The 13910-nt window shown below is 45.5% G+C and overlaps 1 protein-coding gene across 1 annotated transcript in view; it reads left to right on the top strand.

Moving 5' to 3' along the window:
• The window catches only part of RPN1 (ribophorin I), a 28162-nt gene extending 15742 nt beyond the window's left edge, over positions 1-12420 (top strand). The window contains exons 5-10 of the mRNA XM_027586749.2: positions 560-752; positions 5404-5503; positions 6728-6866; positions 7107-7226; positions 10380-10625; positions 11798-12420. Of these exons, the coding sequence (XP_027442550.1) occupies positions 560-752; positions 5404-5503; positions 6728-6866; positions 7107-7226; positions 10380-10625; positions 11798-11980 (981 nt within the window). The 3' untranslated portion in view covers positions 11981-12420. The remainder of the gene's footprint in view (positions 1-559; positions 753-5403; positions 5504-6727; positions 6867-7106; positions 7227-10379; positions 10626-11797) is intronic.
• The last annotated feature ends 1490 nt before the right edge of the window (positions 12421-13910 follow it).

Raw genomic sequence — 13910 nt, forward strand, 5'->3', positions numbered from 1 at the left:
CCACATATAAGTGGGCCTGCACATTGAAACCCGTGTTGTCCAAGGGTCATCTGTACTTCATATTATAGAAGGGCTCGTTATGTGAATGAAGTGTTAGAATTGTTTCTTCCTGATTATGAAAATACTCTTATTGATTTGGAAGCTATAGTAAAGAATAAGAGGTGGAAAAACCCCTCCATAACCCTACCACCTAGCGATTTGATGTAATTTCTCCCAATTTTAGTTTCTCTCCCTGTAGAGTAATTTAGAGATTATGTTTATCTTTGTATTAATCCTTCAGTATTCATAAAGGTATTTATGATTGTCTTCGTTATTTATTGTTTAGGAGAATTGGCTTTTTACCTACCATGATTGAGAAATAGATGCAATATCCAAAAATTTTGAAGCCTCGGGTGTGGGGGGGCTAGTTAGACTTCTTTTTGGGTTGTTCCCAGTTTGGGGACTGTTTTACTTAGTGCTATGGGGAGGCTCTTGGCTCAGACATTCTTTTCTGTCTTTAGGATCATCTCCTGTGAGTAAGTGCCTGAGGGCTTTAGAAGGTGTGTCCCCTCTCTTGCAGACCATCCTCCCTGCCGCTGCCCAGGACGTTTACTACCGGGACGAGATTGGCAATGTTTCCACCAGCCACCTCCTTATTTTGGATGACTCTGTAGAGATGGAAATTCGGCCTCGCTTCCCTCTGTTTGGCGGGTGGAAGACCCATTACATCGTTGGCTACAACCTCCCAAGCTATGAGTACCTCTATAATTTGGGTCAGTCTTTAGTAATTAGGGAGTAGAAAGGGGAGAGACTATCATTTTCTTACGTTTCCTGCATTTTTGTTCTAGTGGTGGTTTTTTTGTGTGTGTGTTTTTTTTGTTTTTTTAGCAGTTGCCAGTCATTTTTGATAGGAAGAGTATTGTCATTTTTTGGAAGTCTGGGATATTAGGAACAATTTTTTAATGGGTGGGGACAAGTTACTATTGTAATAACATGCATTTGGTAGTCAGTTCGAACAGTCTGGTAAAAATCCTCTTACCCCCAGTTCCATCATAAGATGGAACTGCTTCAATTCTTTTAATTTGAGGTTTTTAAAAAAATAAAGAGAGGGGCGCCTGGGTGGCTCAGATGATTGAGCGTCTGCCTTCGGCTCAGGTCATAATCCCAGGGTTCTGGGATCGAGTCCCGCATCGGGCTCCCTGCTCCTTGGGAGCCTGCTTCTCCCTCTGATCTCTCTCTCTCTCTCTCTCTCTCTCTCTCTCTCTCTCTCTCTCTCTCTCTCTCCCCCCTCTGTCTCTCATGAATAAATAAATAAAATCTTTAAAAAAAAATAAAGAGAAAAACTCAAAGAATAGTAAACACATTTACACAAGCACCCAGAACTAATTATTATAATCATTTTGCCATATTTTCTTTGTCTTTTTTTTTTTAAAACCTTTTAGATAGAAAATTAAATAGAGAAAACCACACAAATGTACAGCTCAGTAGATGACTATAAGAACACCTCAGAACCACCACTCAGGCCCAGAAATTGAACTGAGCCAGCCAGCCAGAAAGCTCTCCATGTACCTCTTCCTTCCCCACAATAGTGGTTACCATCCTTTTAGTAACCACTTTCTTGACTTTGTTCAGTTTTATCACCCAAGTGTGTGTCTCTAGAATCTCTACTTTAGTTTTACCCTTTTCAAAAAATTTGATGTCTTAATGAGTCTATTAATCCATAGTTCCTTTCTCCATCTGTTTTTTTTTTTTTTTATAGTTTATCTGCTGAAGAACGTGAGCCACTTGCAGTGTAACCTACAGTCTGGATTTTGCTGACTCCTTACTTAAAGTGCAATTCAGTATTCCTGTGTTTTCTGTGTTTCTTGCATATGGAAAGCTGTTACCTTCCTTGATGTCTTATGAAAGACATTCTTGGCCTAGCTTGTATATTTTCTTTTCTTTTTTTTTTTTTTTTTAAGATTTTATTTATTTGACAGAGCACAAGCAGGGGGAGCGGCAGGCAGAAGGAGAAGCAGGCTCCCCGCTAAGTAAGGAGCCTGACATGGGGCTTGATCCCAGGACTCTGGGATCATGACCTGAGCTGAAGGCAGATGCTTAACCAACTGAGCCACTCAGGCGCCCCCAGCTTCTATATTTTCTGTCTCAGACCTGGAATCAGCCATTTCTCCTCAAAGCCCTAGTTTCTTCTTGTAGAAAAACGTGTTTTAAGACCACAGTCTGAGAACTAGGAATGCATATTGTTCTTAGTTTGGTCAGAGTCTAGGCCTTTTCAGTTAACAGAGCTAGGTGTGTATTATGTTTATGTGTAAAAAAATTATGAATTTTTATATAGTTACTTAATAGTGTGAACTGTAATGATTTTGCTCCTATGTTATATCTGTATCTAATTCCATATCGAGAGTCCTCTTTCTGAAGGACAGAGAAGGTGACAGAATTAGAGCATTCCACAATTAATTGTTTTATCCCACACCTAATACACAGCAGTCTCAGAATAAAAAATGGTCATACTACCACTTCCAATATGATTACTGAAAAGAGTTTATTTTTGGCATATCCCCTCCCCATTCTACCCCATTTTGGTGTGCTGTGTGTATACTGTATATCTATTGTCAGAACAAATAGCCATTACACAGCGTGCTCCCCCCCTTTTTTAAAGATCTTATTTATTTATTTTGAGAGAGAGAGCGAGCATGAACGGGGGGCAGAGGGAAAGGGAGAAGCAGACTGCCTGAGGAGCAGGGAGCCCGATGTGGAACTCCATCCTAGGACCCTGGGATCATGACCTGAGCCAAAGGCAGACGCTTAACCGACTGAGCCACCCAGGTGCCCCTTTTCACTCTAGATTTACCTCTATAGTAGCTGTAGTTAATGCTTACCCTGTCAGTGTTTACATTGACAGCTTTAGTCATTTTGATGATCTGAAGCTCATTCTCTAGTAGATTCCTTAGGGTGGGCTTATGGGAATGAGTTCTCACATATTGATAGTTGATAACAGGTTGTGCCTTTTGTGCATATAAGCCATTTTGAGGAATATAACATCACTGGCTCATATGTCTTTCCTTGAATATCTTAAATACGTTACTTTTTTTGGTATAAAATGTCACTGTCAAGGTCTGATGATCTAATTTTTCCCCTTTATAAGTCTTTTTATATAAATATTGAAAGGGATTCTTTCTTTAAAATCTAATACTTTTCTGGAACACGTTTGGCACTGTTTGCCGTGTTCCTATTCTTGGGTCTGCATTATGTTTTTTCTTTTAAAAGATTTTATTTTATTTATTTGAGAGAGAGAGAATGAGAGAGAGAGAGCACGAGAGGGAAGAGGGTCAGAGGGAGAAGCAGACTCCCCGCAGAGCAGGGAGCCTGATGTGGGACTCGATCCCGGGACTCCAGGATCATGACCTGAGCTGAAGGCAGTTGCTTAACCAACTGAGCCACCCAGGCGCCCTGCATTATGTTTTTTCAACTTACAGTTTTGAAACCTTTTTGTAAGTTTTCTCCTTTTATTTCTATGTTGAGTCTTTGCCTGTTTTCAATATTTGGCAGTTTCTCAAATCTTTCCTTCATTGAAAACTTTACTTTTTACTTTTTATTATAAGACATTACCTGTTGTGTTTATTCATTTCTATTCCTTTTAGCTTATCCTTCGTTTCTAAAACAATTATTTTCTTTCTAAAATTTATTTCCTGAATTTTTCCCTGCATTTTGTCACTTTTCTGAATTTTTATAATTCTGGTTTATATTCTTTCATGACTTGTGTCATTTTTATAGTACCTTTAGTACTATAAGAGACACAGTGAGAGAGGGAACACAGCAGGGGGAGTGGGAAAGGGAGAAGCAGGCTTCCTGTGGAGCAGGGAGCCTGTTGCGGGGCTCGTTCCCAGGGCCCCAGGATCATGACCTGAGCCAAAGGCAGATGCTTAACGACTGAGCCACCCAGGCGCCCTGGGAGAGAGAGAATCTTAAGGAGGCTCCATGCTGAGCATGGAACCTGATGTAGGGCTCGATCTCACGATCCTGAGATCATGACTTGAGCTGAAACCAAGAGTAGTATGCTTAACCAACTGAGCCACCCAGGTGCCCTGCAGGAGGAGTTTTAATCAGTTTTGTGGCATGAATTTCTGGCATGTTTTCATTTTCTCTTGGGATGTTCGCTTTTTTGGTAGCTTTTAAAAATATAACTTACCCTGAGAGTGAGGGGCACCCTTTTTCTGTTGCTCAGTTTTCTTTAATTAAAAAAAAACTTTAAGTAGGCTCCGCACTCAATGTGGGGCTCAAATTCACAACCGTGAGGTCAACAGTTGCATGCTCTACCAACTGAGCCAGCCAGGCACCCCTCTGTTGTTCATTTTTTTTTTTAAGATTTTATTTATTTGTTAGAGTGAACACGAGAGGGGAGGGTCAGAGGGAGAAGCAGGGAGCCTGATGCAGGACTCGATCCTGGAGCTCTGGGATCATGACCTGAGCCTAAGGCAGTCCCTCAGCCAACCGAGCCAGCCAGGCCCCCTGTTCATTTTTTTTTTTTTTAAAGATTTTATTTACTTATTTGAGAGAGAGAGAATGAGAGAAAGAGAGCATGAAAGGGAAGAAGGTCAGAGGGAAAAGCAGACTCCCTGCCGAGCAGGGAGCCCGATGTGGGACTCGATCCCGGGATTCCAGGATCATGACCTGAGCCGAAGGCAGTCGCTTAACCAACTGAGCCACCCAGGCGCACCCCCACCCCCGTTCATTTTTAATGTGAGTTTTTAGGAGGAGGTATCGTAACTGCCAGTTCTCTGTTGATTTAGTATCATATTTTGATTTTCTTGGCAGTTTTTCCTCCACTTAGGGTGCTGTCCTGGGAGGAGAGCTCTGATGGCTTTTCCAAGTTCTCAGGGACTAGACTGCTCTAGACTCACAGGTCCGTGGGCATGTTTTGCTCGCCCACCATGTGGGGTCAGGGGAGGACTCCTCGGAGCTCCAGCTGCTTTCTACAGTTGGCTTGCCTCCTTCTCTAGTCAGCATGGTCGCCTGTTGGGGGCTCTTCTCAGGTCTGTCACTTGCCCTGTTGCCTCCCTCTACTTTCTCCTTTACAGACACTAGTAATGTGTGCGTTGTGTGTTGTTGGTGTTTTGTGACTTCCCCGTTTGTATTTTGGGGTTCGTGGAGATCCTTGTTTTACCTAGTTTTGTTGTAAAAAATGCTCCATGCGTTTTTGGTTTTGCTATCTAGTTGCTCTGTCTTTATGTAAAAATTGGGGAAGACCCATAGTATGCTGCCGGTATCACCTCTGTCTCCCAGAATCTCCTAGTCCGTTAACTTTAGGTAGCATCTCTTTCCTCCTCTGTGTAAGATGAGAGTGTTTGTACCCTGTGCTTCCCCCTAGCTCCTGTGTCATTTTCTCGGTTTTTCACATCCCTGCACGTGTTTGTCTTTCTTCAGGTGACCAGTATGCACTGAAGATGAGGTTCGTGGACCATGTGTTTGATGAGCAAGTGATAGATTCTCTAACAGTGAAGATCATCTTGCCCGAAGGGGCCAAGTGAGTGTGACTATTCCTTTCCTCTGTTTCCCATTTCTCTGGTAGTTGCCTTGTACCTCAAGGGGAAGCTATGTTCTGGGGGTGCTGAGTAGGTACTCAGCACATAGCTTTGACTGAGAGGTCTGTAGGGACTTTCTGACTGGAGTTTAAACAGAAAAGTTAGACTCAAATGAGGGCACAAGGTTCATTTATGATAAATACATTCCCCAGACAGAATGCCTCTGCATGACAGGTGCAGCATCCAAATGGGATGGGATGATCTCCAACAGGACAGAATGCGGAGTCAAGACAGCCAGGTAGCCCTTGTGCTGTGTTAATACAAAAAAGAAAAGCAATGGAACAGTGGCTTTCTTTTATCCTGGGCTGGTTAGACCAGGGTTCAGAAAGGGGCGTCCTGATGGTGTATTAGGGTTCCATGCTTACAAACAGTAGTGCTGTCTTTGGCCAATTTAAGCAGAAAGGAGTGCATTTGGAAGGGTAAGTCACTTATACATTGGCAGCGTAAGTTGCAGAGCCAGAGCATCTCTGGGAGTCCATTTGGTGGAAACTGACAGTTGTTCACAGGGGACCTGCCCTTGGCAGGAGGGATAAACACCTACGTCTGTCTCTGTCACTTCGCTCTAGGTTCATCTCAAAGGGGAGCGTCTGTTTGCCCTCTCTTGGGTCACGTGCCCACTCTGGTCACCAGAAGGATCGGCACCTTGATTGTTCCTCCTATGGGGGATAGGGAGTTCTAGCAAAACTAGAGCGTGAGAACCTGGAGGAGGGAGAGTGGATCCAGGCAGACAAAAACGGGACATGTCCCACTATACCTTATACAAGTTCTGTGTCATGTGAGGAGAAAGAACTTCTGGAGTAACTTCTCAGGGGCCTCTTCAAGTCCCCGAGAGGCTCTTGTTGGGTGAAGTGCACAGGAGGGCTGTGTGGGCTGTGTGACTCCAGGGGTTGGCCAGTACTGGTGAGCACTAGCAAGAACAAGAGAGCACTAGCAGGGAGACGGTCATTACCTCAGTGGGAGAGTGGTCTAATACTCGGGGTATTCTGGCAGCGGGTCAGCTGTCTCGGGAGGTCTGGTGGTCCCTGGTGGCAGGAGGGGAGCAGAGTGGAGCAGGAACTTAGTGACCCTGAAAGGCCCCCTGAGCCTGAGAATTCTCCAGCCCTAAATAAACCTTGTTGGTCAGTGCAGTTTGTCTTAGGCTGTATTTCATTCCTACCTGTGCCCAGGAACATCCAAGTTGACAGCCCCTATGAAATCAGTCGGGCCCCAGATGAACTGCACTACACTTACCTAGACACATTTGGCCGCCCTGTGATTGTTGCCTATAAGAAAAATCTGGTGGAACAGCACATTCAGGACATCGTGGTGAGTGCTCCACTGGTCTGCCTTCTGTGTCTTCCTCCCAGAGTATGGGGTCCTGGCAGCCATGGACTTGCCTGTCTTTATCTTTCCCTCCTTGGGCTGCAGGGGTTTGAGCACAGTCACCTCCGGGGGTGGGTGGGGCAGCCTGAATGATCGTGGGCCTGCTGAGGCCCCTCTGTTGCCCCCGGGTGTCTGAGTCCATGCAGGCCTGTGGAAGCCCATGCTCCTTGTTCTCTCCCCTAGGTCCACTACACGTTCAATAAGGTGCTCATGCTGCAGGAGCCACTGCTGGTGGTGGCTGCTTTCTACATCTTGTTCTTCACTGTCATCATCTACGTCAGGCTGGACTTTTCCATCACAAAGGTACCCCTTGGCTTTTTTCCTACATTTGTTAGTCATTTTGTGTCCTTGATAATGTGTTTTGTTAGCTTTACTGAGCACGGGGGTCCTCTCAACAAGCCCGAGGCAGAACCCTGTTGCCCAGAAGCCTCTCCCCTGCCTGTGGCCTCTGCTAATCCTTACTGTAAAGAGAGAGATCCTGTTCTTGTTGCTGTGGTCACAGAGTGTGTGGTGTTATGTGAGGCAGGTTGCCGCTGGTGGGCGAGTGCTGTGGAAACAGGGCAGCCGGCAGTGTATGCTTCATGGTGGGGCTGTCCTGAGGAGGGTGACCACAGACAGAGTAGGGAAGGGCATTAAGCTGGAAGGAACAGTTTGTGCAGCGGCAGGGAGGGCTTCGGTGGAACCCATAGGGAGCAGTAGGGTACATGCAGCAAAGACGTTGATCCGGCTGGTTCCATAGACAGGCTGCCCAGTGAGGCAGCTGCTCGCAAGCCTTGTCATACAGAAGGGCTGAGTGTAGGTTTTATTATGAAATAGTTCCACTTTTTCAGCTATAAATGCTGCTTTCCTTTTTTAATTTATTTTTTAAATTTTATTTTAAGTAGGCTCCACACCCAGTGTGGGCCGTGAACTCAAACCTCTGAGATTAGGAGTCACTCAGTCACTCCACTGACTGAGCCAGCCAGGTGCCCCTGCTTTTGTCTTTTTAAAACTTTCCTTTAAAATAATTCCACATTTACGGAAACTTTGCAAGAATAGTAAAAATAACGATTGTATACTCTTCACCTAGACATAGCACTTGACATTTGGCTTCTCTCTTGACACATAATTACTTTTCCTGGGCCATTTGAGAGTAAGTTGTAGACATTTATATTCTTTACCCCCTTGAGTATTAAAGCATGCATGTAGCCTAGGGACAAGAGTATTCTCTTAACATAACCACAGTAGAATGATCAAATTCAGGAAATGTTATGTAGCTGTAATGCTGTTAACCAGCATGCAAGCTGTGTTCAGATTTGGCAGACTGTCCCGGTGACTGTAACCTTTTTAGCAATTGTTTTTCTTCCTCCAGAATCCAGCTGAGGATCATGCATCCCATTTAGTTGTCACGCTTCCTTTGTCTCCTTTAATCTGGAACAGCTCGTCAGCCTTTCTTTGTCTTTAATGACCTTGACATATTTGACGTGTAGAGACCGGTTTTGTAGAATATCCCTTAACTTAGATGTATCATATGTTTCTCTCTGATTAAATTGAGATTATGCATTTTTGGCAAGAGTGCTATAAAGTGGTGCCATATTTGTAGCACATCCCCTCAGGGGTACCTGATGTTAGCTGGTCCCAGTGCTGGGAATGTTATTAACTGTCCTTACTTGGCTAAGTTGATGTCTGCCTAATTTCTTCATGTTAAAGTTACCGCTTTTCTCTTTGCAATTAATGTATGATCTGTTTGAGGCTATATAAATACTCTCATATACGTTCACCAATTAGTCCTAGCATTTAGTATTGATTCTTGTCTGAATCTGCTGTTAGTGTGGTGGTTGGAAAATTGTGATTCCTTACTGGAAGGAATTGTGCTGGAAGGAGAAGCTTCTCTTCCTGGTTGACTGGTTGGCTGGGTGTTATTGTTGGGACTCCTGGCTTCCTTCCTTACTCTGTGGGCTACTGTTCACTGGTATTACTTATTTTGATGCTCAGATTATCCCACATTGGTCCATTTTTGTCATGTCTCCTCATTTTTTCGAGCACTTCCTTATTGTCAGGCCCAGCAGCATGTTTCAGGCATATTCTCTACTTTCTCCAGGCAGCCCTGGTTCCTTTCAATGTGGAAATGGTACCTAGAGAGCATGATCTGGGAACTAGGTGTGATCATTGCTTTTTGGGTGTCGCTGTGTCTGGGCCTTTCAGCAGACAGAGCTGGGGAGAGATGTATGGGATTTACGGTAGCAGTTAACACGGATGTCTCACTCCAGTCTGACGTCACAGGGTTCTTGCTGTCCTCTCTCATCCACCAGTTTTCCTTCTCTCCTGGACCCCAGCGTCAGTGTGTTTATTCATTTGTTGAATTCTGTAAACACACAAAATAGTTTCAGAATTGCTGCACTCGTGCCCCCGGAAACACCAGACATATCAGGTAGAGTCCCAAAATTTGTTAGCAGTTCTTTTTGTCTCTAGACTGAGAATATCTTGTCAGAGTACTGAGTTCCAAGGTAATTGGCTGAGTTTTCCGGTGTTAACTCATTTGAAATACAGTTAGGGTCATTTTTTTTTTTTTTGAATTTTGTTGTAGTTTCTCCCTCTGGCACTGTAAGTATTTAACTTTGATTATGAATTTGTAAAACCCTGCCTTGTAGATAACCAATTTCATCAGTCTCTGGATATCCTTCCTGATTTATTTTGCAGAAATAAGCAGATACTTTAATTCTTATTTCCTCTTCTTTCTTGCACAAAAGGTAGCACAAGTATATATGTTTTGTCCTTTTTTTAAACTAAACAGGTTGTGAGACTTACCCAAAACAGTTCATAGGGCTTTCCCTCATTATTATTTTTTTTTTGTATAGCTGCAGAGTACTTCACTGAATGAACGGGTCATTTCTTGTATATACGTTTCCCGATCTTAAAGCTTTGATAATTTACTGAGGAAAAAAAAAATTATGGGCCAAATCAACCATTTGCAGACCAGATTTGGCCTTTGAGCTGCCAAGTTAGAACTTGTCTGAAGTAGACATGTGATGAGAGAGAATTCTGGAAAGTATGTAGAGCCTCATCTAAAGGGTCATGAATGGCAGGATAAGGAGCTTGGGCTTTATCCTTTAGGCCCTGGGAAACTCTTGAAGGTTTTAAGGAGAGAGACATAATAAATGTCCTGGAAGCCTCCCCTGACCTACACGGAGGTTTCTCTTCCTTTAGCACCTCACCTATCCCTTTCATGGTGTATTCTAGCATTTAATATCGTTTCTCCCATCCTCTCTCTGTCCTGCCGGGCTTTGAAGTGAATGTCTTCTTCATCTTCATGTCCCCAGTCCTGCCCTTTGCTGAACTGGTCCAGATTTGGTGTCAGCAAAGGTTTGATTCTCTGACTTCCCAGGAAGATGGCTTTTCTTGTTTGCACAGCCAGTGGTGGGTACTCTTTGGGAGGCTCAGGCCTGGATGTTGTCACTCATGATGTTCCCCCCACAGGATCCAGCTGCGGAGGCCAGGATGAAGGTGGCTTGCATCACGGAGCAGGTCTTGACCCTGGTCAACAAGAGAATAGGTCTCTACCGTCACTTTGACGAGACTGTCAATAGGTACAAGCAGTCGCGGGATGTGTCCACTCTCAACAGTGGCAGGAAGAGCCTGGAGACAGAGCACAAGGCCTTGACCAGTGAGATTGCATTGCTACAGTCCAGGCTGAAGACAGAGGGCTCTGACCTGTGCGACAAAGTAAGTGTCTGCCGTCCCGGAGTCCCTCAGCTCTTTGCCCTCCCTTGTTATGCCTTCAGGGATTGTCCCCCAACTAGAGCACCACGGGGCTGCTCTGGGTGGGGCACATGCCAGGCAACTCTTGCGCACTGTTGGTTTGTCCTGTGGAGCCAGCCCCTACAGTGGAACGAGAAGTTTGGGGGTCTTGGTTACGGGCTGGGTTCGGAAAGCTCTGCTAGCCTCCACGTCACTGTCCACATGGGCGCTGTTGAGAACGACAGCTGCCTCTCCCGGAGGCCAGCTTGGGCAAGGCTCCAGGCTGCTTGTGTGTGCTGAGAAGAACCTAGACTTAGAATCAGGCATTTGATTCAGACTTTGTCAACCTGGGCAAGTTACCTAACTTCTGTGCCTCCGTTTCTTCATGTCTCAGTACTTACCATGTTGTGAGTGTGAAATGAGTTAGTGCATGTAAAGTCCTGAGAGCCCTGCCTGGGACCTGCTTTGTGAGTGAGTCCTTGTCACCTATAAAGGAAGAGGAGACCCCTTTCTCCCCAGAGGTGCCCTTCAGAGGCCCTGATGATCCCCCTCTCCACACGCCACTTGCAGCACTCCCTCTCCTAACCCTGTGTTCTTCATAGCACCTACCTCTTTCTGCAACTCTTCTCTTTATGTGCTCGAGTATTACCTGGTAGTTTTTTGAAGGCCAGATGCCTCATCTGTCTTGACTGCGGTTTTCCAGAGCCTGGACTTGTGCTTAGCACTGTGGCTCACTCAGTAATTGTTGAATGTTGAATGATTATGATTGTGAAGTCCTCAGCCTCACACCCAGCTGGTGATAACAGGGGAGTCATTCAGTCTCTCTGCCATACCCCCGCCATTAGTCTTGCCCAACTGAGTCCCTGGACCTAATTTGGCCAGCCAAAGGGAAGACGATAAACGTACCTCGAGGACCTGCTGTGTGCCTGGCACTGTGCTGGGGGATTGCCCCTATGTTCCCACTTGATCCTCACAATCCTCCCGTACAGCTGAGGCCTGAGGTCAGAGCTTAAAGGTACAGAAAGTGGAGCTGGCTTTGGAAGCCAGGCCCTCTGCCCTGGGAGCCCCAGGGTCTGTAGGCATGGGAGGTGGTGGGCCCTGCTGAGTGTGGGTGGGAGGACCACTCTCAAGCTCTGCCCTGCTCTTGCCTCGGCCAGGTGAGCGAGATGCAGAAGCTGGATGCGCAGGTCAAGGAGCTGGTGCTGAAGTCCGCGGTGGAAGCCGAGCGGCTGGTGGCCGGCAAGCTCAAGAAAGACACGTACATTGAGAATGAGAAGCTCATCTCTGGAAAGCGGCAGGAGTTGGTCACCAAGATCGACCACATCCTAGATGCTCTGTAGCCCCTGACCATTACCATCGGGGTGGGCCCAAGGTGCTGCACTTTCAGATGGCAGGTTGGGGGCAAAGGGGGGAAGGCAACCATCAAGGCCACTGAATGTTGGCATCTGTATTTTCACAAAAGGCCTTCAAGGAAGTGAAGCCAGGCCCTACCATAGGCAACACAAGAAGCTTAGTTTTTGTCTTTAAAAGGTTCCTTAAAAAAAAAAAAAAAAAAAATTAAATCCCATTAAAAACAAAATATCTTTGTGTTTTGAACAAAGACATTTTCAGTAGATGATTGGTTTTGTTTTGTTCCGAAGCCTAGGATATCCTTTCAGCCCATAAGCCACTTGTTTTTTGCCTTTCTAATTCCCGATGTTTGGGTATTTTGCGAGTGTATGTTTTTTTTTTTAAACGTGTGTGGCCAAATGAAAATAAAGCAAGGACTGTGAACATTTGTTCTGGTGACAATCACGTCTCATAACATACTAACTTTGAGGATAGTACTTGTATCAAGTGCTTTTTATTCATTAAATAGTGGATTTGCTTCTTAGAGCAAGTTTGCATGGCAGGCATTGCCTCCGTTTTACATGTTAGAACACTGAGGCCACAGAGGTAAAAGTGGGCTACATAAGGTTGCCGAACAGAGTAGTGGAGCGAGGGCTTTGTTCTTACACTTTTACCTGTTCTTTTTTTTTTTTTTTAAAGATTTTTATTTATTTATTGAGAGAGCGAATGGTAGAGAGAGAGCATGAGATGGAGGAAGGTCAGAGGGAGAAGCAGACTCCCTGCTGAGCAGGGAGCCTGATGCGGGACTCGATCCCGGGACCCCAGGATCATGACCTGAGCCGAAGGCAGTCGCTTAACCAACTGAGCCACCCAGGCACCCACACTTTTACCTGTTCTGCATCACATGCTCTACTAGGCTTTAAGGACACAATGATGGATGAAAAAGAGAACAGTGGTTCTTAAGGAGGACAGATAGATGATCAGACACAAATTCATAATCACAAATTGTGACAACCCCACGGAGAAAAGAGACAGGGTTCTCCTGACAGTATTTATTGGAGAGTAGCAAGTATGATCTAGGTGGAGAGGGGAATCGGGCAGTTTCCCTAAGGAAGTGACTTTGGAGTTGGGCTCTGTAGGAGTTACATAGATGACAGGGGCATAGCACGTGCAAAGGTCTTGGGACAGGCTGGGGCTTGAGGACCGGGAGGGAATCCAGAGAGTGAGGTGGAGGGTGTTGTACAGCATAGGCTGCAGAGGTGGGAGAGTCCCAGCGATACCAGGCTTTGTAGGTCTGACAAAACTTTTGGCTTTATCCTAAAATCAAGGGGAGACCGACCACTGTGTGAGACATGCTTAGATTTGTATTTGGGCTGAGAGCAAACAACTGCTGAAGGCCATAAATAGGGGTGGGAGAAAACCTTGGGCAACGATGGCCATGTGTCCACATGGTTGCAGCTGAGAGATTTAGGTGGGGGAATGGACAGTGTGAAATGAGTGCCATGCTTTCTCCCCCTCCTCTCTGCCTGAGGTCTGTGCCTTGTCTTCACTTAGGTAATTCCACCCTTCAGGTAACAGCTTAAGTTATTGGCTTAGGGAGCCTTCTGTGATCTCCCAGACCCAGTCTGGCCCTGTTGTTGCACTCTTGTCTCCACATCGTACTGCAATTGGGATGTGTGTAATCATTGGAACTAGCTCCGATGGGGCAGGGGTTTCATCCAATAAGGTCCCCTTATGGTACCAGCTAGATGTTCGGGTTGGCGTGTGACACATAGTGTGTTACATATTGGCGGGGTGGGTGGAAGGATGCTTTACCATTCATTTAATACGGAGAGGTCTGTAAAGACCAGTTTTGAGGATGATGATGATGTGTTCTGTTTCAGACACAGTGAGGTGGCTGGGAATGTCAGGGCAGTTGGATATTCAGGCTTGGGGTTCAAG

Source organism: Zalophus californianus, chromosome 1 (assembly GCF_009762305.2).
Source record: "Zalophus californianus isolate mZalCal1 chromosome 1, mZalCal1.pri.v2, whole genome shotgun sequence".
Classification (NCBI taxonomy): Eukaryota; Metazoa; Chordata; class Mammalia; order Carnivora; family Otariidae; genus Zalophus; species Zalophus californianus.